This window comes from Zootermopsis nevadensis, unplaced genomic scaffold, assembly GCF_977971745.1.
Source record: "Zootermopsis nevadensis isolate Lab colony 2312 unplaced genomic scaffold, Znev_1.0 Znev_ptg000020l, whole genome shotgun sequence".
Classification (NCBI taxonomy): Eukaryota; Metazoa; Arthropoda; class Insecta; order Blattodea; family Termopsidae; genus Zootermopsis; species Zootermopsis nevadensis.
The window spans coordinates 11,121,160-11,145,547 of NW_028259152.1; the positions used below are offsets into that span (position 1 = coordinate 11,121,160).

Consider the following 24,388-nt stretch of genomic DNA (forward strand, 5'->3'; position numbering starts at 1 on the left):
AAAAAAACAGTATACAATGTCAACATTACTCACTTTAAATATTGTTCAATGGTTCTCAAAGAAAAGTTTGCTGCTGCTGATCTGACTTGTGGCATTCAGTTTTAGTTATATTTTGATGAGGATATACCAAAATACATGAACACTTATGGTTTAGTAAAGGAAACTAAGACTCAAATGAAAAAGTGACAATTTCTAACTTTTTGTACTACTCATGAAAGCAGCTGGATTCTGTAATGAGAACTGTTGCTATACTTGAAAAGTACTGTCATAGTTCTATAGAGTTTATCCACAAAGGAATCGCACACATTTTATGCATCCTATCATCATGTTATCATTTACAGGCCATTAGGGTTGTAGAGAAAATGAAACAAATGGTCACATAAGTTATGTTTCAAAGCATCAAACATCTAAATATTTTCTAAATTTTAACATAAAAATGTGGAACAGAGCCCAGTTTAACTTGATATAATGCACATACTAAATTAAAGTTATTATTATTTAATGTTCTGTCTGACAATGTGTTTTAACAGAACCTGTAAGATCAAGAAATTCCCCATATTTTACAGAAGCCAAAGGTTCATTACTGTGTTTACAGGCGCACAGAACTAGACCGTGTCTTGGCCAGAATGAATTATCTAAGATCCGTTTTAATAATACCTTCTTACAGAAACCTAAGTCTCCTAAGTGGTATCTTTTCTTTAGGTTTCCCAATTAATATGCATTTATCACATATCTCTCTAATGCACACAACTTCCTCCATCTATCTCATTCTCCTTGATTTAATCACCCCAATAAAATACGGTGAAGAGCACAAATTATGAAATCCCCGTTACAGAATTTTCTTCAGTCTCCTGTTACTTCTTCCTACTTAACAGACCAGATCCATCACTTCAATGAGTTTGTTGGCACAGAAACATATATCTTGCAACTGTGACAGTTACAGCTTTACGCTCACCTCCTTGTATTGTATTCTATCTTGAGGCCCATGCTATGCATTACCGGATCCCCATTGTCAGCTGCACGTCCTAAGATAGCATGAAGTTTGGGTAAGAAGAGAAGGCAGAGTGTGGCAGTGGTGGATGTTAAGATAAGTGTTGTGATCGTGACAAATGCCAAGGTGGCTTGCTCTGAAATAAGGTTTGCTAGCACAACCACAATGACGCTAGTGATAACCACACTGTAGACACTCATGCCAATGTATTGAGAGTCATTGAGAGCTGGAATCTTCACATGCCTGAAAATAATTTCAAAAATATGATTTTATATATTAACCTCACTAACTATATCAATGGGATAATCGCTTTGAAAGTGACCTGTTGATGTCTCTAAGTGTCTGACTGACTTACTAACTAGTGAATTCCATAAAGCAGATAGAGACCTTCTTAAGAAGCTGATACTTCCTCATCTAGTCTAGATATTCTGTTTTATATGGAATCTGAAATTTTATTACCATGTTTATAAGAGGCAGCCATAGGTTACTACACTATCCTGTGCCAGATGTATCCAAACTAAACCTTCACATCCTACTTCCTTAAGAATTATACAGCGCGTTTCAAAAGTAGCTTTACAACTTGAGGGTGAGATATTGGTGAACTGATAAGAGAAACATATAATTTCAGAACACAGAAATGCAGTCAAACACTTCAAGTTTTATGTCCATCGGATTTTTATGGTTCAATGTGACTTCCATTTGTTATGCGGCAGAAGTCCCAACTGTAGTCAATATCTTGCCACATGCGGTGTAGCATCTCCGGTGTCACTTCAGCAACTGTGGCTGTAATTCGAGTTCGGAGTTCAGCCACATTTGCAGGTAAGGGTGGCACGTACACTCAATCTTTAACAAATCCCCACAAGAAAAAATCTAAAGGTGTTAGATCCGGGGAACGAGGTGGCCATGCTATTGGTGCGGCCCGACCAATCCACCGACCTGGGAAACGGTTGTTGAGGTACTCGTGCACTTCTCCGAGGTAATGAGGGGGTGCACCGTCTTGCTGGAAGTGAATGCGTCCTTCCTGGTCATCTTCGTCAATTTGAGGAATGAGGAACTGTTGGAGCATGTCCAGATACACAATGCCGGTAATGGTCTGCTCCATGAAAAAAAAAGGGGCCGTACACTTTATCTTTGCTGAGGGCGCAAAACACATTAACTTTTGGACTGTCACGAGCATGTTCCAGGAAGGCACGTGGATTTTCACTACCCCAAATCCTGCAGTTGTGGGTGTTGACCTTACCAGTTACATGGAACGTGCTTTCGTCACTGAAAATTATTGAGTCCAGAAAACCTTCGTCGTCTTCAACCCGCCGCAACATTTCCGTACAAAATTTCTTACGAGCCAGTTTATCACCATCTGAAATGGCTTGCACCATGGATATTCTGTACGTTCTTAAGTGTAAACGTCTTCGTAACACGCCACATAGTCACATGTGGAATCCCACTTTCCCGAGATGCACGTCTCGTTGACTTGCGTGGACTTCGAGCGAAGCTCTCTCTAATCTGTTCCACGACGTCTTCAGAAACACGTGGCCTACCGGCTTTCCTTCGAACTTGTGTAGCAGACTTTGTTTCTTCGAACCAGAACACACAACAACTTCGCTCCTCACCTTTGAAAGTAGCCATCTTGATCACACTGGCCGGGAGCGCTCGCGGTGGCAGTTTTCGGTACTACAGTTTATGTGCATGAAACGGTGTGTTTGGCTAAATTTGTGCATTTAAAAATATTGCGCACGTCCTTTAAATAAATTTATATTCTCTCTCTCTCTCTCTCTCTCTCTATATATATATATATATATATATATATGCCTTAATGATATACACAGCATTCAGGTAAAGGAACCTCAACATTTTTAAGACTTACAAAAAATTATTTGTAGGCACACGTGAATTTGTTTCTAAAGTTGGTGCTGCTTTGGTTGTTGGTACCATGGTGATGTGGGCTGTGTTGCTGACATTTCAGAGGAACATGCTGCTTCCATTATCAGTTCTGATCAGCCCACTTCCATATGATACTAGCACCCAAAAGCAGTACCAACATTAACAATGAATCATTTTGAAAACTTAAAATCAGTTATTTGTTTACTTAATGACACACAAACATTCTCTATCTATATCTCTGTTTCTAGAAAAGTTGTATAAGTTGTAAGATGTTGAAAATGGAATCAACACTACAGCTGGACTGGCACAGGGACATTGAAGGTTTATGTGATTGTGTAGTGTCCCCCTATTTGTGCAATGTGATGTGCTGACCTTGTTTCCCAGGCCATGTAGACTCCGACTATAAGCAGCAGTCCCTTGTAGCCATATAGCGCAGCCAGCCATCCATGGGTATACTGTGAACGACATACCTCTACCTGGAAACAATTTCACTGATCATTTATTTATTATATACACAATTAGGAAATTTCATCTTCTGTACATCTTTTGCACAAAAATTGTGTGTTTATGGACTGTTCCAAATGTCACAAGTTTCTGAATTGGTCATTCATCTATTCCTAGGTCTTCCTACATATCTGGTTTACCTCAAATATATGAATATAAAAGAACAGGAAGCCTGTCTTCTTTTATACTTGTATAGTGATCTAAAAAAGTTCATGTATTCAGCATTTGTTGTATTAAGTATTCTTTCTCATAACTTATGTTTTTCTACCAAAACATATTATAGATGTAATACTCTATATCTCATTTAATCCGTTATATATGGATATTTTCATCAGGCCCAGATATTTTACACCAGATGTAACTAACATTGCAGATAAGTAGATTAATAGTTTCAGACCACAATTACACAGTACCTGAGGTTGGTATACAACACTACGATCGGAGGCGCTGATCTCCAAAGTGAGGTTCCGTAGGTGACGCTGGAGTGGATCAATTATCACCCACAGTGTCATAATCAAACCATCAATTAAGAGCAGAACACAGATCAAAGAGATAAGTTGTGTGTCTTGAAGGAGCTAAAACAGATCAAGTATACCACTAATTATAATTTATTCATAGGTGCTCCTCATGCAGCAGTGGGACTTGTAGTAAAGTTTCCTAATTCACATTGTGTTTTTGTTCACCTGTCGAATACTTTCAAAATTGGATTTTTTTGATGAGCTTTTAATATAATTTTAACCAGAACATCTTTTAGAAACACAAACCTAAAACAATAATTTTCTACAATTTTTTCTGTCAGCCAATGGAAAGCTGAGTACCTAGATAGGAAATGTGTGCATAACATAATAATTCTGTCAATGGAAAAGTCCATAAATTTCAAAACCACAAAGTACACAAATGTTAAAATTATAGGTGAAAAATGTTAATCTGCCATCTTATCATGAAAGAATTTACCCATTTTGAATATGTTTCTCCACAACAATCAGCCAAACATTTTGCAGTGAAGGCTTGGAATGTCATGGCTTCACTTTATTGAAAAGGACCAAACCTGAAGTGGGTCTTGCATCATGACAATGTATTTTCCCACAAAGCACTTTTAATATAATTATTTCTGGCCAAGAAAGAAGTACCACTGTTAGAATTTCCACTTATATGCCTCATCGACATGCGTGACTTTTTCATGTTCACAGAACTAAACTCTTCTTAAAAAAGTAAAATTTTTAATTGCTTTAAGATGTTCTGAGCAGCGTGATGACAATACTGAAATGACTTAGGAAAATTATTTACAGCACAAAGATGTTAAATTGTATGTACAAAGACAGAAGGCAAGTACTTTGCAAGTAATCAAACTAACTGAAATTTAATGACAATTTCCATTTGTTTTTATAGAATTAATCAGTCAGACATAGCAGCACTTCAAATAAGGAAGTTATAATTGTTATACCAAGGTGAATTACTGAGCGATTCTTGGCCTTATTGACAAAAGACTATTTATACATTATTTCAACATTCTGCCCAGTGAAGGCTGGTCTTCAGTATGACTAAGCGATACAGTACAAGAATATGCATGTCTATGCATGTCACACACACACAAACACAAATAACCTGTTAACCTTGTTCTTAACAACTCCACTGCGACTCCGTGTGAAGATGCGGTGCACTCGATATGTCTTAGTGAACATGGACCCAAATGCCAGAGAGAAGCCAGCTGACAGAAGGTACACCCTTGCCTGGTAAATACAACAGAAAACTTGTACTGAAACCCATCAAGCAGCTTGGTTTATGAAAATATTCTAGGATTGTAAATGGGAGGTATACTCAGTCTGAACCTTGGCCAGGTTACTGACAATCATGATTGAGGTATTACATGATTTTGCTGACATTCTATGAACAACTCTTCCCAAATTCTTACCTATTCAACAGTCATGATCATTCTCTCATTTCATTCAGTGCTACATAACATCAAATAATGAAACTGTGTAGTTACATACATCAAACATCAATCGATGATGAATTGAAACCTAAGTTCATTTAAAGTTGTGAGGAAAAAGCAACAAATCATTACAAAGTTAGATAAACTTTCCTCAAAGGATCTTCAAAACATTATTTCTGTGTTTCCATCATTATGAAATAAAATAGACAGTTTTTTTAACCATTAATGAAATGTGATTACATATGTAGTCATATAATAATTTTTGTCACAGACATGAAGATGATAGTATACGTGATGAATAACTGAGTGGCATGATGTAACCTGAAATTTGACCAAAGCAAACCATTGATTCTGAGCCACTTCATTATACTTCATGTGACTGTCTACAAGGTTTCATCACCAAAATTCTGTGATCTTTTGTTTTTTCCATACTATCTGGTCCATCATAACCTCCCTGATTCAATTACAACAGTTCATTCATCTTTCACATCCAAATACTTTCTTCAGCACCTTGCTTCAAATATTTTTAATTCATGTCCTTCCATGAAGAAAAAAACCATTTCACAACCATACACAAGTAAACATTTAATTTAACCAACAAATTTCATACGTGTTTAAAACAATAAACAAGATGATTGTTTTATGTAAATGAACAATAATTTAACCTACACATTATATGTGTTTGGGATATAATAATTCATTTATCTGGAAAGATCCTCTTAGTCACTTACACTAGGACAGACAGATAAAAGGAGAGGTAATGGTGCTGATTTACTGTAGTAGAACAGACCAAGAGGGGCACAGAGGAATCAGCATTAGTACAGATCTGCACAAGCACAAATAAAAGTCATGTCCTAAACAGAAATACAAAGATGGCATGAAATTCTTGACTAACTAAGTAACTATAAATTTCTAGCAAATATGCACCATGTAAACAGTTGGTTAGGTACAGATTTTCATACTTACTGTGCAAACAACTGGAAAGTGAGTGTTTGTGGGCAGAGTGGCATGGTCCAGACCAAGAAGGATGACAGCTGTATACACTAGAATACAGCCAACCACTGCCATATTGTTCAGCCGTGGTGATGACAACTTGATGTACCTGCACAATACATACTTTCACATGCATTTGTTCAAAGGCTAGTGAAGAGTTGCAAGTGAGCAGACCAGGAGAGGGACAGTGGAACCAGGAAAAGTATTATTTTGTACAAGCACAGAATCTATCCCAATCAGACTATAATATGACTCATATGGTTACCAGATAATTAATTCCAAAATAAGAACACAATCTGTTAGTTAACTGGAATTTGTAGGTCATATGCTGCTAATACAAAAGACTACAAATGAATTTACTCTATTTAAATAACCTGATCTACTCTATTCAAAATTATACCCTTACATCCCATTCCTGAAAACCACTATAGAAGTTAGACAAGGATGGGAGTTCTCTTCACCATTATTTAATCTGTACATAAAAAAAAAGACTGAAAGAACCATACATTATACTATAGATCCAGTACTTAGATATGCTAATGGCTAAATTATTTTGAGCGAATGTGAGGAAGACCTACAAGTATTTAAATTTAATTTAACATATGACTATCTTTATTGCAGAAACAAAATTTGTGGCAATGAAAGTTAAATAAATATTACACTCAAAGATTGTAATAAATAACCATAAAAACATTTAAATATCTTAGAAACACAATAGTTTAAATAAAACAAATGGCATAATTACAGACATTTTAAATTGAAATTAGAGAAAACAGTAAAACTAACACCTATATCTTGATCTGGAACTTGGAAACTGAGAAAGAAAGATGAGAAATGACTGAAAGCTCAACAAATGAAACTTTTCAAACTTGTGGGTGCCTCAAGAAGAGACCGTGAAGTAATCAGAGATCAATTAGTAGGAGCCAATGGAGTAAAAGAAACAGAGAAACATAAATAACATAGGAGAAACCACTTTGAACGGATAAAAGACAGAAGATATTACAAGAGGGCATTTTATTATAAACCCAGAACTAGAAGGGAAATTGGGAGAGACAAGAGGAAAGGTGGTCAAAACAGTTTTGAGTCTTAGAACAAGCCCAAGTGGCCTTATCCTTGGCGAAGTATAAAGAAAATGACAATATATTTTGCCTTTCAGTTTTCTTCCAGGTTTCTTCATCTAAATCATAAATGCCTCTATGCTTTTCCATTCGAAGCTACATGTACTGTTGTATCAAAGCACTATGTTTTAAGGAAATGTGTGGGGAATGGAAATTTTGCTCTGTGCATTCTATACCTCATTTAGATGAGTTGTCAGAGGACCACTAGCTGCTTTACCCTCACCAACAGATCCCATAACACCCATCACATAAGAATATTCCCTACAGCCTTTCTGAACATTTTTCAGAAAATAAAAATCCCAAAACCCTTGCTGTTTTTTGGATGACGACTGTCAAAATTATAAGCATCACTTCAATAACTTAAGTATCATGTTTTACTGAGATGCTGTGTGGTGTCAGTTGTATTAGTGATACTGAATTGTTTCTTCTTCTGCTCATCTTCTTCTTTTGCACTTCAGCCTGATGTGGACCAACACCTCTCCTACTGTAAAGGACTTCTAAATACTTATTCATAAATTGTGCATTTCCTTGTATTTATCATAATACCATCGCATGACCATCAGGCCTTACTTGTGCAACCCTCCCTCTTATTTACAGTCAATATATATGTCAAAAAATAATTCTTCTTAAACACTTTAATAAAATGGTTTACCTAAACTTCAACAATTTTTCCTACTTTAACTATATATACCAGTGATGGACATCCCATGGCTTGCAAGCCAATTTCATGCATGGAAAGCTGAAGTATAAAACATACAATGACAAATAAAAGACACAGTAGGTAATTCTTAACATTACAATTAGTTTCAAAATAAAATATTAATATTGCAGTGCCTGAAATGAAGAATATCACATTTATTTTAAAAATCTTAATTTCTGTAAATGCAATGACTTGCCTTCATATACCTAACACCAAAATGCACCTGAATATTGAGGTACTGGTAGCAAGGAAGTACTGCCAAGCTTCTCCCTGTCATTTTTTAATGTATAAAATTAAGTCTGACAGGCCATGGATTGCACATTATTTATTTAAACATTCATGAGTTTCAGCATAGGGAAAGTTTCATTCATAACAACATGGAAGAAGTCTTACTTCAGTTTGCGGAAGTGCAGATTAAAAGCCAGAAAGGCAAATGCCAGAGTGATACCAACAAGAGCTAGGCAGGTGATGCTGAGAAAGGCTGCAGGCTCAATGGTGACCACCCGTAGCTTGCACACACGCTTAGCAATGGGCACCTGACCCCCTTGCCAAACCAACGGTCTACAGTCAGGGCACGAGTAGTCCATGTGGTCAGAGGATGGGTAAAATAGGGCAACCTTCGACACCTCACCACCTGCAGCATGGATATAAAAGACACTTGAAAGAGTAATATTGCCTTGACAGTGCAGAAAGACCTCAATAGTCTTGGGTTAAGATGTTCACACAGAAGGTGCATGCTCAAACCCTCGCAGAGGATACAAAAAATATCCCTGTAACAAATAAACTAATAAAACACTGACAAAATGGATAAATGGAAAAATAACTTATATCTTAGCATACCCACCTCATGTGCAAGTTTGTATAAAAGTTATTGTGGGAGCACTTGAGCATTGCTCTTTCATAATCACCCTTGCATAGGTGCATCAAGTAATACATGGCACAAAAAGAGGTGTATAAGTACATGCCAAAGAAGGCAAAACAAATGAAGATGACCTACTTCTTCACTATGTCCTCTGCTTCCCCTTCCACCATGTATTCTATGCTGTTCGGTGACCATAACAACTTTCCGCCAGGAATATGACAACATGCCATTAAACACAAAAACAAATGTTTTCTTGCTTATTAATCATTAATTATACACATTCTGTACATTTTTCATATTTTGTATACCAATATAATAGTATGCAATCCCTTGAATATGAGATATATTAGACTCCCAAAATCCTACATACATTAAATACACTTTAGACACCACACAATATTTAATATAACTGCAGTGTAATATGAAACAAGTGTTACTGGATTTACCCTGTAAATTTTGTTGAGACATTTGTACATGTTTTAGTATTTTTAATCAAGAAGTGTATACCATAGAAACTTAAAAGACATATCCTTCTTGGATTACTTCCCCCAGGATAATAATTTTTAACCTTATTCTACATATGTTCCCATAAACCACAGTTTTTCCCCATATGCTTTGTCAGTATTGGTCTGTTACCAAAATAATTCTTGAAATTGGTGTGAAACTTCTGTATAGTGATTTGGTGCCCTTCTTACCTTGGACTTGATAGAAAGCAGAGATTCCAATGCGATCCGCTCCACTGAATGATACAGGTCCCTTAAACAAAATAAAAAATTAGCAGTAACTAACATACCTGCAAAACTTTCTTCACATAGAATATGGGAATCACAATGATTAAAACTTTTTTATAAACAATCCATCTCTTAATCAATTAATCTATCACAAATATGACAGAACCAGCACTTTCCATTAAACTTACCGAAACTCCAAGGAAGTCAAGTTGTCCAAGCTGTGACAGAAACTCTTCCGTCATGTCTTTGCGGCCGTAGTCAAAATGATGCAGTGAGATGGGAACCTCGGATGTCTCCCACTTTTGTTGCGCCCCACGCAGAGCTAATGCTATGGCCCATACCGCATCATATGTCTGTGGCGCATAGCGTGTCACTGGCAATGAGAGGAGCTCAAACTCTTCTAGAAATCTTGAATTGGTCTGTGAAAATGTTGCAAGCAACTTTACAGATGATGTACTTGAGCCTCATTAGCATAGACCAATATGTTGCCATCTACCACTCAACTTCTTGCAGATTCTGTCTTTCATGTATTCTTAATAGACCTTATACAGACATAACATAAATTACATTATATTAAATTAACATAACCTGTCATCAAAATCAATTTGATGGAGAAATGTCTAACATTTTAACTTCTCTAGAATCAAACTACATTCTGCAGGATCACCCCTTGTGAGCTGTTTGCAAGTGCTTATTCTATACATATTTGCAGTTACCCATCATTTCTGGAGGCCTTTGATTTCTTCAACAACCAGATGACAAACCATGCCATGGTGACATAAATTACTTGCCCCTAAGGAACATAGGCACTGTAAGTTCTTGTGAGAATGTCATGTTAATTCTTCCACAGTTAGTGAGAGTTAAATGTCTAGTAACCAAAGAGAGTGACTTACCAGTCCAGAATAAGAAGGCATGACTCCCACTATGCTATTGTGACTGGATACAAGGAGCAAGCCTTCAACGGCTGCTGTCAGATGGTGCTGGGGACATTCTGTTACATTCTCCCACCAGATATCACTGGGTGCACCCTGCAGGATCCATGCATAGTCTGCTCCATACATACCAAGCTGATGTGCCTGCGACAAACAAACGTGTGTTTGAGAACCACGGATAAAATTCAGCCTCCTGTAACCTGTTAACGAAAAGAAAGATCCCAACGCCGTTACTGGGTATCAAACAGCATCTGCCAGTCATTTCACTGAGCAAACCAGTCAAGTGACTCCACAGAGCAGAGTTCTTAAGAAGCTAACAGTTGCTCACATAGTCAAGAAATTTGTTACCTTTTATGTAACCCAAATGTTTATCATTTTCTTAAAAGCCCACCACTGGATCATATCCTGATCCAGATAAAACAAATCCACATCCTCCTACCTTATTTTTTTTAGTAATTTTATTATCCTCTCATCCATATATACATACCAATTGAACCATCCATTTTAGGATATAAACCTTCAGTATTTACAACACAAAATAGTCTAACCCTTGGACCCGATATTCTTAGTATAAGACAATGGATTCTCATTCAGGGGACTCTGGGTTCAGTCCCCAGTCAGATGTGTGTGCAGATTTTTCTGCTAAGTGACTAAAGCTGTCACCTCTGCCAAAGGTTAAACTCTGAGAATGCAAAAAATATCGGACACCCATCACGGTTCTAGTCCATGCTCATCCCATCTGCTGACCACCATTCTCTCCTTATCACCCTACTACTGGGAGTGACAGGATCTGCCTGTGGGTTTTCCCACCTAAGAAATGGACTTTGTACTCTTGGCTAGGTGCATCAGAGGCCAGGAAGGTCATCATACAGGCCCTACCTAGTTACAAACTAACCATAGCAACCTAGTCCTATGTTACAGACTGATTTTATGGAAGTTACTGAGGAAAACCTATGTATTGCATATATTCTGGACACAACGAGCAAATATTCAGTCTTCAATATGACAAGTTTAGTTACATGGTAGAGAGTTTCCAACATGTGTAACTCTGGCTTTTAGGAATAAACCTCGTAGAATTTACAGGTTCTCATTTTGGCAAACAATGCAGTTGCAATTTTGTTTTTACACGTAAATGACATTTGGTTGTACAGGCAAAAACTATGTCAATGATGGCCAAATGTTTTATGTCTAAAAAAACTGAAGACAATTTTAATTTAGTAAAGCTGAATGGAATTTCTTTTTACAAAGGATCACTGGAGGCAAGCACTAACAAATTGTGAAACACTTTATTTACCATAATGGAAGCTCTTCTTGCATGAAAACAGTGGATGTGGACATTTGTTAATACAAATGCCTTCTGTGGAATGACAATTTTACATACCTCACAGAATATTTTTGGTGCTACTTCATGAGAGAAACTACCAATGATAATCCTTGTATCAAGATCCTGCAAATAAAGACAAAGGACATTATACACCACCAATAAATTCTGTCATTAAGACATTGCATCATTAAAATGTAGACAATGAGCGACGAAAATATTAATAAATAGATTTATCGTGTTGTTAATATCTTTTTTTCATTGTTGTGATGTGGTGAGACCTTGTCTATGTGGAACTGGGTTTTTTTTGGGTTCACTTCAAACCCCTGTATGATACATGGGTCAATATGGAGCAGCAGTGGAATGATACTGACAGGGCAAAGACTAGGTTAGACACGTGTCCCAGTGCCACATTCTCCATCGCAAAAACTGCAGGGTCCACCGTTTCTCGGAGTTTGGGAGAATTATTCCTCCTGGCACTTGCAAGGATGTGAAGGAGCTAGAATTCGCACCACTCCTTTGTCATCTGGACTGGACTTCACTGTCCAAGCATTCTAGCGTCTTGCTCCACTGATCGTTTCTCCACTCGTTCAGTCGATAGGTCGCCGATCTTTTGAAGCGATTGACCAGAGCTTTCTGAGCGGGTTCCCTCGTGACTTGCCACTGCTGCCTCAGTAGATTCTTTAGGTGTATTTCATGTGGAATACTAGCGAGTGTAGGCGGCCGCGGGTCGGCACAAAGTCGACGCATGGGAGCAGTTGCTGCTATGGCCTCTTGGATGGCGCTGGTATTCTCCGCAACGCACTCGTCGAAAACCTCCCCTTCGTTTACCGCGGGATTCACAGTATTAAGTCTGTCCGTCTTATCTACAGCACGGCGTCAATATATATCTTCAACCTGTAACAAGATATCTCAGAGCTCCGTTGACCATTACAAATAAACACATTGACAGCCAGCCAGCCGAGGTACGGAGAGGGAGGGGGTAAGTGTTGGCGTAAAGAGGCATCTTTCTACCCCCTCTTACTGTGACGTAGTCCAGGCTGGCAGATAGTTTGCGTTTTACATACCCAAACTACCAAAACCCGTGCACAAATGATTTAAATTGTTTGATTGTTTCAAATGTTTAAACTTTTGCAATTAATTCAATAAAACTGATATTACGCTGATATTCCCTTTTGTTTAATCGACAACATAAGTTCACCCTCCCCAGCGATCTGCGTCCTATTTCTGTCCTTCCTAGTGTGTACGTGCAGTCTATGTCCTAGCCGAGATACGTTCCTAACGTTATTGGGGACGTAACATACGTGGAATAAATATCGCTCCATTGCCCTGCAGGTGACTGTCTCAACGGATAATTTCCAGCATGTTGGGCTGATGCACAACGGTGTCACCTGATCCGACCTAGCTTCAGTTCAGAAGCATGTACGTAAGCTTATAAGGCAGACGAATCGGCTTAGACTTCAGAGACGGATTATAAAATACCCTCGTGGATAAGGATTTTCTGTCGAAAGTATTATAATTGGATGTCATTACGCTCCTGCACGTTATTTAAGACTGCATGGGCATATCAAAGCGTACAATGACTCATCTGTATGCTTTATGTCTGTTTATAACCTAGTACCTTCATTTATTATGACCTTATTTCATAAATGTTTCTGAATTTTTCTGCTTTACTTTAATAATACGAATAGTTTCTGAACAGTTATGGTTCCAGGATAGGTAAAATTTAATAAAACACCTCATTCCCCCGTTACGTACAAGGAAGTACACTCACAAAGAGACGAGTAAAGGTACCATTAATAAACAAATTTGTTGATAGAACTTCGGATTTCGGGTGTGAGCCGCGTCTAAAGTTTACGGATAACCCTTAACATTGATCTCCAGCCACGAACAAACATTTTCTGAAATGTTTATTTTTCCACCCAGAAGGCAAATCTGGAGTCGCTTCATTTAGCTATAGAATAATGTAACCGAAGCTTAGGATCCAAACAGACCACAAATAAGACGGAATTCAATACAAGTTTTGAAAATATGCAACATTATTACAAACTGAAAAGTCATATATCTCTTTTTTAATATTATTAACAGACGAACATCACATCGAAAAATTATTACTGGCACATTTATGGATGGTGAATGGGAAGAACGATCACATCAAAGAAATACTGTAAATAGTCTACAGAAATAAGAAGCCAAACTTGGGCAACATGGCGCACTTCCGTTTCTTCATTTCTTACCCGCAGCATGCGAAGCTGATCTTTGAAGTCTGACTCTGCGAATGTGATTGTGGCCTGACAGGTGATGTTGGCTTGCTCCAGCTCCGTTACAAGGTCGTTCACTGCCTGTAAAACAGATTATCGATAAATCGCAGAAGAGAACCTGCCCTCGTGCCAAAGCAATGCTACCTCACCGGTACCAGATTGCTTAGGCAGTTGATGTGCTGACTTTAAACATAATTATGAAACAACCATTGGGCAATTTCTGTGTTTCAATCTTTTCCACGCGACGGCAAACTAAAATATAACGCAGGTCAATATATCACGGTATACCAAGTCATAAATATGTGGGACAATAGCTAATAACAGTGGACTGACGTCACTATAATTGGAAAAAAGTAAATCAATTTTTTTTACTATAACACTATACTCTACATGAATTACTATTAAAATATCGAATCATTTTGGTGCGATTGCTGGGGAATTTAATAATACGGCCTGACTTCAAGATTAGTAGTGTCACTGATAGATGTACATAAGGGTACATATGTACAGTGTGTCCGTAAAATAATGGTGGGGTAACAAACAGTCATAGTTTTGGAACAAAGCTCGATAGAGACATGAAATAAACGTCAAAATAAAGAGAAACTCTCCAAGAATCTTAGCTGTTCAGTAGATTTCGATATGCGCTCCTTTAGTTGTCATACAGACATCAAGACGATATTCAAGCTCTTGCCATACACGACCGAGAATTTTTAGACAAGTTTATGTTCAGTGATGAGGTTACATTTCATGTTTCGGGACGAGTCCATCGGCATAATGTTAGAATATGGGGTAATGAACCTCCATATGTCATTATGGAACATCAACGTGATAGCTCGAAAGTTAATGTGTGATGTGCAATTGGACGAGACAGAGTCATTGGCCCCTGCTTTTTTGCTAAACAAACTGTGACGGGAAAGAACTTCCTGGATATGTTAGAAGGGTATGCAGTGCCCCAAATACCGGAGAATTTCATTCTTCAGTTAGATGGAGCAGCTCCACATTTTGCCACATTTGTGCGGGATTGCCTAAACCAAACATTTCCTCAGCGATGTGTCGGACGAGGAGGGTGGATAGGTTGGCCCCGACGCTCTCCAGATCTTACCCCTATGGATTTTTATTTGTGGGGTTATGTGAAGCAACAAGTGTTCTCTGTCCAAATAACAAATTTGGACCATTTGAAAGAACGGATCACTGAAGCTGTTTCATCTATCACACCGGATGTTCTCGATCGTGTATGGCAAGAGCTTGAATATCGTCTTGATGTCTGCAGGGCAACTAAAAGAGCGCATATCGAAATATACTGAACAGGTAAGATTCTTGGAGAGTTTATTTTGACGTTATTTCATGTCTCTATCATGCTTCGTTCCAAAACTATGACTGTTTGTTACCCCACCATTATTTTACGGACACATTGTATATGAATTCAATTCATTATGTGTTCACGCATAAACTACTGTGCGTTAACTTGATACAAATATACATTCTTCACGTTTACAGGGCATATAAAATACTTTCTATACCATGAGTCAGCAACCTTTTCTTTGTCGAGGGCCGTATTGGCCATAAAATTAAACAGTTCTTTCTCGGAGAAAAAGGAAGGGCCTGCACGCTACCGACTAGGTGACTCAACCTAGGCTCTATTTTTTATAAGCAACTTGTAAGCGACTTTAAAGCTGAAGGTGGTAGCGGGACTTTGATTCAATTCTTACTATTACCGGAAAAGGTTCTTCACACACGTTTGTTGTGCCAAAAAGTAGGAACACGTCGATGGGTGATCGTGAAAATTATACATTCGTTTCGTACATAAATCTAAAAATCGGGAATAGGCAGAAATTCAATGGCTGTTTCGTAGTTTCGGAATTCACAGAAGAAAAAACAACTTAACTTCTCACTGACTGCAACTGCAAACGGATTTCTGCTGAAAAAGAGTTCATATCGTGCAAAGGTCATACACACCAGTGAATAGACGTCTTCATTTTGGCTGAGTGCAGTGACAGTGTCCCAGCCTAGACCTCTGACGAAGGCGAGACGGGCCGGATTGTGTGACGAATCTGGTGCCACTGTGCGGTAGAACAGGGGAAACTCCTGACGGTCACTCAGCGCTGGCGCCGTCGAACCGAAAGAAACCTGGAACATGTAACAAACAACGAAGTTGCTTCGTAAAGCACTGTACGTTTATCAGTTACTTCTTTTGAAATTGGTTGTCGGTAAATTCAGGCTGTCAATGCCTAAGGCGTGTCACGACATTATATTTTTTTTATATATGTTGGCAATACTGAGACGACACCTCAGTATGTAAGAATTTGAAAATAATGAACCTTTTCACTTCAAAATTATTTTAAACTAAACAAAATAGCTTCGTGTATTTAAAATAAGTATATTTTATTTCAGTGATATTAATATGACAAATAGTATGTTTTTGTGGTTCTAAAGGCTATGTTAAACACTGCCAAATGTCTACGTTACATTTAATAATATAGCCTACATGATGGTTCTGTCGTTTCGACGTTTCGACACAGTCTGACCTGATGCCAGCAACGTTAAATAAATTACATAAAATAAATATAAATTTGTTAGGTGGCTATACCCGTCTTCATATGATTCGTAATCACACTGACAAATGTGTTCAGGGTAGAACGACTAACTCAGAGCGGCACATCTGAAATTCCGCATCTAAAGAACTCCTCCTACTGAAATGTGAATGAGGTTTGTTCCTTCATGACAACGACCGGTCTGCAAATACTCTAGGCAGTTACAGACGTGTAATGGACCATTCTCTCCAGTCCTGCTTACATATTGAATCTTGCACCCTCAAGCAATCACCTCTTAATCCCGCTAAAGGATAGACCATGTGGGTAACAGTTTAAAAATGACAATGACGTTCATATCTAGTGACAATTATGTTATATAAAACATATTTGTTTTGAAATTAATTGTAACTGAACATAAATTTCGTACGTGAGGTATGGTGGATGTAGCCACCACTGTCACTACAAAACTGACATCAGACGTTATTATCACACTGAGGAACAATACGCGTTACATTTTCAGAATGAACAACATAAAAATAAATTACTACCTGATATTTCATATAAACATACCTTTGACAAACAGGGCAAGATAATTAATTAATGATTTGTTTATTTCTTCCTATATATTACTTTCCTCTTGTCTCTTTATTGTTAAGAAAATGAGTTCCCTGGACGCAATAACACACGGTATTTAGTTTGTATCACGAACACAAGTCTGCGCTGCTGGCAGCTATCAATGTCATGTGTTAAAACTATACGCTCAAATTCCTGATTCTCCATCCACATTACAATAATCTTTATTCGAAGATTTACGATAGTGGAGACAAACAGAGAACAGTCTAATTTTTTAAAATTTATTTAGGTATGGACGCAGTGAGACGTTTCTAACTGCATTTACATTTCTTTCGCAACAAAATAACTGATACAGGCTTAGCCCGACTGACCTATCATCGCGGTCGGGTGGATGGCATTCCTGATTTGTATTCTGGTGGTCCAAAGTTTAAATTCCGGCCTGGAGACCATCTGCATTGAATATTTCTGTGGTTTTCTTTAGTCCCTCCGGGCAAATACAGGGATGGTACCGAAATTAGGCCATGACAGCTTCTTTCTATATCCTTCCAAATTATTTGTTCACTAATCATCATATCATCCGACGCTATATTATAATTTCAGCAAATTAAATTGTCGTAAAAGTAAACCATGAACATGCACTTGATCACCGGTGTGGAAATTTCAACGCGCGCCTCAAAAGAAATCGATAGCCTATCGTTTACTCTCGCCATTTGCCATCAGGAGAGGCTGACATTTAGAAATGTCTACCCACTTGAACCAATTAATTATTGCAATCATTAAAACCGTCATAATTATGTAGTCAACAGTGTAGTGTGGGAGGCACTAACTTAAATGCGCTTTGATATTTGTCACGCGGACTACAAAGAACACGCAATAGGTCACATTACAGACGTATGAGAAAATTTCGTCACACGTGATTAACTGCAACATAATTTCCTGTTGGAGTTAAATTGTTCTACAGTGATAACACGTTTATTTAACTGAGCACGGAAGGGTTGATTAAATTCTAAGGTTAAGAAATGTTGAGTTGTTTTTGTGGTAATCCAAAATTTCTTTAGACTATTTTAAAATAGTTTCGTAATCCTACCTGTGAGCATGTCTTGTACAACTGTACAACATTGTCCTGTATTACCGGTAAAATTACTTATTTATTTAACCATACGTAACATCGAATGATTACTAATTTAAGCTACAAATTTAATACACAATTGTTAATTTTGGAGCTATAATGGCATAATCTATCTGATACAGACATTTCATTCCATGGAGCAGCGTCCTTCCTGAGAAGCTAGTAGTCGCTTAGGTGGTAAGGAAATACCTCGACTTTTATGGGGTGAAATCTGATTACCGTGCTCACATTAACTCACAAATTTTCATATAATAGAACATTTGACTCCAATGAAGGAAGAAATTAATACTGATGTCTGGAAATGTGCCTTATATTATTCATTTAATTACAGTGTCAGCAGCTCAGATTGAGTAGCGTCGAATAGCAGGTTGGTTAATGAACGGGCTTTGCCTGATTTAAGCCAGGATTATTCTGGAATTTGTCTGGAGATACTGAGGACAACGACGAAAAATCTAAGTAAGAATTGCCGGTCTCCAAAAAGAGATTCAAACTCGGTTCCTCTCAAATACGAAGAACCAGTACATTAGTTGCTGAATCACGATTTTCGCGGTATGTATGTTTTGTTTGTGTGTGTGTGTTGTCTTTTGGGGTTGAAAATACTTGTTTTAACGGTCTTTTAGTTTGTCTGGTTACAAACTATGACCTCACGTCCTAAAAAACGCTTATATTGAAAATATATAAGTTAAACGTAAAGGAAATATCCGAATATATAAGTCATTCAAAATGTAGGGAACATAGAATGTTGCATACTGGTTTTGTTGAAATTGATTCTCAGACACTGCCACTGAAATTCTAATATGCAAAACATTTTCCGGACATTTAAATTTTCCAAATAAAGGAAACAATACCTCTTTAAAAAAGTACTTTTAATATGGAAGTCCTTTAATTTATTAAATAAAGATCTAGAAATGTACAAGTAAATTATGAAGCATTTATATGCGCTGTTATTTACATGTAACACAATAATTGAAAGTTAACATTTCTTGACAGCCTTAATTTGATTTTTTTCTTCTTTTACGTTATTTTGCCTGCCGGGCAGGTAAATGCTTTGGGGTCCCATACCTTTCGTTCCGAAGAGCGTCTGAGTCTAAGTTGCCTATACAGGCACAACTGAATGAATTAAAACAAAACGCATTTCCCATTAAGCACGTGTGTTGTATGGAACTCTGGGTACAGCAGGGTTCCATATTAGCAACGTCTCCATACTGACACATAATTTAGAAACTTTTATCGGCCACGATGGGTAGCGAAAGAAACTCGTATCCAGTGTTCAAAAAGTTTGTTTACAACAGTGAACCAAAATTTTACTTACATTTACGTTTTCTTTTTACAAAAAGTATTAAAAATGTTGTCCCAAGCAATTCTCAGTTGTAAACTACGTGTTACCAATCTGGACAAAAAGTAAACACGTTGCCAATCTCTATTGTTTATACACTTTTTGAACACACTGTATAATTAGAAAGCCTGTTTTCTGCACTATAATGGCAGACTCGCTTTACAGAACAGCCAAAATGCGTGCATGTGTTTAATATGTACGCATGTAAACAAATCAAATAAGTACCTGCAATATATTCCAATATGGCATCACTTTGGCGAGGCTCTCCGTGACGTCAGAACATGCAGTTCCTAGGAGCATGACCATGCGCGTTGACTTCTGGGTATACAACGCGTGGAAGAAAGCGTCCACTCCCACGCCAGGGTCGCACTGCAAGACAAACAGAGAGTAAAGTAAAGTAAAGCTGTCCCACTTACGCCATGTAGGCGCTTGGGGAAGGGGGAAAGAAGAGGCGGTATAACTCCCACTCATTCTTGACCTAAACAAGAAAGACAAGAATTAAACCCTGCTTATGTATGATTTGAGATTTTCACAGCGGTGAGTATGAAGGTCAGAGGTTATACTGCCTCCGTTATCAGGGCAATTCATCGACCAGACTACACAGCGCAACAACCCAGAAGACAGACATTTTCATCGCCCTGATGACGGAGGCAGTATGACCTCTGAAACGTTGGTTAACATCGACCAGACTACACAGCGCAACAACCCAGAAGACAGAAATCTTCATACTAAGAATCGCCCTGATGATGGAGGCAGTATGACCTCTGAAACGTTGGTTACATCGACCAGACTACACAGTGCAACAACCCAGAAGACAGAAATCTTCATACTCATCGCCCTGATGACGGAGGCAGTATGACCTCTGAAACATTGGTAAACATCGACCAGACTACACAGTGCAACAACCCAGAAGACAGAAATCTTCATACTCATCGCCCTGATGACGGAGGCAGTAAGACCTCTGAAACGTTGGTAAACATCGACCAGACTACACAGCGCAAGAACCCAGAAGACAGAAATCTTCATACTCATCGCCCTGATGATGGAGGCAGTATGACCTCTGAAACGTTGGTAAACATCGACCAGACTACACAGTGCAACAACCCAGAAGACAGAAATCTTCATACTCATCGCCCTGATGACGGAGGCAGTATGACCTCTGAAACGTTGGTAAACATCGACCGGACTACACAGCGCAACAACACAGAAGACAGAAATCTTCATAATCATCGCCCTGATGATGGAGGCAGTATGACCTCTGAAACGTTGGTAAACATCGACCAGACTACACAGCGCAACAACACAGAAGATAGAAATCTTCATACTCATCGCCCTGATGACGGAGGCAGTATGACCTCTGAAATATTGGTTAACATCGACCAGACTACACAGCGTAACAACCCAGAAGACATAAATCTTCATACTCATCGCCCTGATGATGGAGGCAGTATGACCTCTGAAACGTTGGTAAACATCGACCAGACTACACAGCGCAACAACCCAGAAGACAGAAATCTTCATACTCATCGCCCTGATGACGGAGGCAGTATGACCTCTGAAATATTGGTTAACATCGACCAGACTACACAGCGTAACAACCCAGAAGACATAAATCTTCATACTCATCGCCCTGATGATGGAGGCAGTATGACCTCTGAAACGTTGGTAAACATCGACCAGACTACACAGCGCAACAACCCAGAAGACAGAAATCTTCATACTCATCTTCCTGATGACGGAGGCAGTATGACCTCTGAAACGTTGGTAAACATCGACCAGACTATACTGCGCAACAACCCAGAAGACAGAAATCTTCATACTCATCTCCCTGATGACGGAGGCAGTATGACCTCTGAAACGTTGGTAAACATCGACCAGACTATACTGCGCAACAGCCCAGAAGACAGAAATCTTCATACTCATCTCCCTGATGACGGAGGCAGTATGACCTCTGAAACGTTGGTAAACATCGACCAGACTATACTGCGCAACAGCCCAGAAGACAGAAATCTTCAAACCCTGTTTACTTTTCCATAGAAGTCGAGTCGGAGAAAGACATCATTGCCGAGGTGGTGCTAAGGTTCCACGAGCAACCCTGAAGGTCTTTGTGGAGAGAATCCACCGACTGGTCCGTCAATGGGATGGCAACCTCAGCGCCAATGAAAACTGTTTTTAAAGGCTTATAATTCTTCGCCCAAAATAATCCCCAAACGGATATCACTTGAAAAAAAAACTCATATTTATTTTCCGATATATTTTTGCAGTGCCTGTGGGATGGAAATTTCTACATCTCATTAGAGACGTGCAATTTAGTTTCTTCGATAGGCCTAGGCCTTCGTGCTGACGATGCGTTGACACTTTGATATCGATATTGTAACTCGAATGTTATAAACATGTTTGCTTTCCTTTCGTAATTTTTTCTCATATGTAAAAGCGTGGGACAGCAATCGCGACATTCCATATTCGTCTCTTTCTTGATTTATTTTAACATTCTCATTATCGGCCCACATATTCCCCAATAACAATGTACGTTTTATGTTAATACGAAATGCCACATCAAAGATATCCTATGTAGAATTTGAGGTTTTCAAGGCGGTGAGTCTGAAGACTCCTGTCTTCTGGGTTGTTGCGCTGTGTAGTCTGGTAGAAGTTCACCGACGTTTCAGAGATAATTGCTGCCTCCATCATCAGGGTGGTGATGGAGGCAGCAATATCCTAACTGTAATTATGAGGGGTTTGACTTGCTATTGAACGATTTTACAAGCTTCGTTTTTGTATTTTACGCAAACTCTTTTTGTTATACACTCATGTATTTGCAGGAGCCTGGAACTGTATCTCCTTTTTATCCAGTAACTTCCTCAATTAGCGGACTTTAATTAAACATGGCATGCACCTCCTAACACTATAGACAAAGCAAAGTCCTTGATGAGAAGCTAACAATCTCCAAGTTAGCAACGGCATTCGCCGCATTTTGTGGAAGTCGGAAGTGGTTGGTTTGTTTCTGTGTTCACAAGATTTCGTCACTCTATTCGATCCAGAGCTAGCAGAACATGGCGTCCAACTTCATAACGTCTTTTGTGAGTTCCATATTTATATCAATCTCTCATCTGTGCCCAGGTTTTGTCGAGCGTTCCTTTCACATTCTGTCGTCCGACAGAAACTTTTTATGAACGTCTCGTCTGTACCATGGAAATTACATGTCTCGCAATTTTTGTCCGAATTCATGTCACTATCTTCTTCTAAAATATGATGTGTGTGTGTGTCAAACGCACTACTAAAATCTGGTACACAACTGTCTTGTTTCAACATCCTGATCTAACCCTCTGAAACACAAATTTTCATGTAGTATGTATTTAAAACGTCATTTCCTATCTCGAAGAAAAAAACAAAAAAGGGTCCATTCCGATTAATGCTATTTTCACGGCTGGAGTTCAATGTAAATTTCGGCTTTCGGGGATCGGCCGAGTCGGATGAAGAAAATTATCCATCGTTTCGGCAAATACAGCAGTTTGCACTTTCAATACCAGTTCGTATCTAGACCGCTCTTACGCTCCACCAATCAGCACCATCAAATATAACTCGCCACTTAATGCCTGCCCTAAGCTCCCAGAAAACCCAAAATATTACAGAAACCCTGAAGATGGCAACTGTAATGTTTAGCGAATCATTCTCGATATATTGGCTCATCCTCGAAAGCAGGAATTTGTAAGATTGATCAATTTTATTCTGAGAATCATAAGAAACCCATAAATGCACTGTGGACAAAAGCTGATTTACCTAATGTTGAAGAAGTTGGTACATAAGTGGCCATTGTGTTCGAAAGAGCTAAAATTGAATTCTTGAGGCTACAAGGGGGGATCCTGGTTTTTGGATCAGACTACTGGTGCCCCAGATTCTGTGACGTACATTCATTAAAATGCTGATGTGCGGAAAGTAACCTCGAAAGCGTAGAGATTCTCTGATACAAGACCTACTTTGTGCCGTCGGTCATTCCATGCACCACCGGCTTCAATTTTGTCTCATTTATCTGTACCAAAACACGTCATGCGCAACAATTTCTAATTTGAATCTTCGGTTTGATTTTGTTTACTGATTTTTCGTTTATTTCCTTTGTTTCTCCTTTGATATCTATTCATTGAATCCCATTACGATGTTCCTTTGACGTTATCCGAAAACATTCGTTAATGTTGTGTTAATGAACTAGTAGGCGTTAATTTTACGTCACTTTCCAGTTGTTTTACGAACACATTTCTTGTGGCTTCATATAAACCAATGCTTATAACAGACCAATGCAGATATAAATTAATATTACCAGATAATATTTAGTACAGATTCTTTGCATTACCTTAAATCGCAACTTGATGAGTAATCTTAAACGTGGGACATTCGGATACAATGATAGAGACGGTAGCCCTATCATGCTTTCATTTTATGAAATTCATGCAAAGGAAATGTAAACATGTACTGTAGTGGAGTAGATTCCGGTTAAATGAACCACATGTTAATCGGTGCAGCCGTTTATTTGGGACAAATCTTAAAGAACAAACCTTTTTAACTCTTTACGTGAAACTTCTCATAATTGGGGCAGCCAC

The 24,388-nt window shown here is 38.4% G+C and overlaps 1 protein-coding gene across 2 annotated transcripts in view; it reads right to left on the reverse strand.

The window, feature by feature from the left end:
- The window catches only part of GABA-B-R3 (gamma-aminobutyric acid type B receptor subunit 3), a 287,088-nt gene that overhangs the window by 2,340 nt on the left and 260,360 nt on the right, over window positions 1-24,388 (reverse strand). For both annotated transcript variants that reach the window (XM_087351747.1, XM_087351746.1), the window contains 13 exons: window positions 20,022-20,165; window positions 16,184-16,354; window positions 14,204-14,308; window positions 12,027-12,092; window positions 10,607-10,789; window positions 9,902-10,132; window positions 9,678-9,738; window positions 8,514-8,754; window positions 6,276-6,411; window positions 4,990-5,106; window positions 3,790-3,951; window positions 3,245-3,348; window positions 956-1,234 (listed from right to left, as the gene is read on the reverse strand). In XM_087351747.1, the coding sequence (XP_087207873.1) occupies window positions 956-1,234; window positions 3,245-3,348; window positions 3,790-3,951; window positions 4,990-5,106; window positions 6,276-6,411; window positions 8,514-8,754; window positions 9,678-9,738; window positions 9,902-10,132; window positions 10,607-10,789; window positions 12,027-12,092; window positions 14,204-14,308; window positions 16,184-16,354; window positions 20,022-20,165 (2,000 nt within the window). The remainder of the gene's footprint in view (window positions 1-955; window positions 1,235-3,244; window positions 3,349-3,789; window positions 3,952-4,989; window positions 5,107-6,275; window positions 6,412-8,513; window positions 8,755-9,677; window positions 9,739-9,901; window positions 10,133-10,606; window positions 10,790-12,026; window positions 12,093-14,203; window positions 14,309-16,183; window positions 16,355-20,021; window positions 20,166-24,388) is intronic.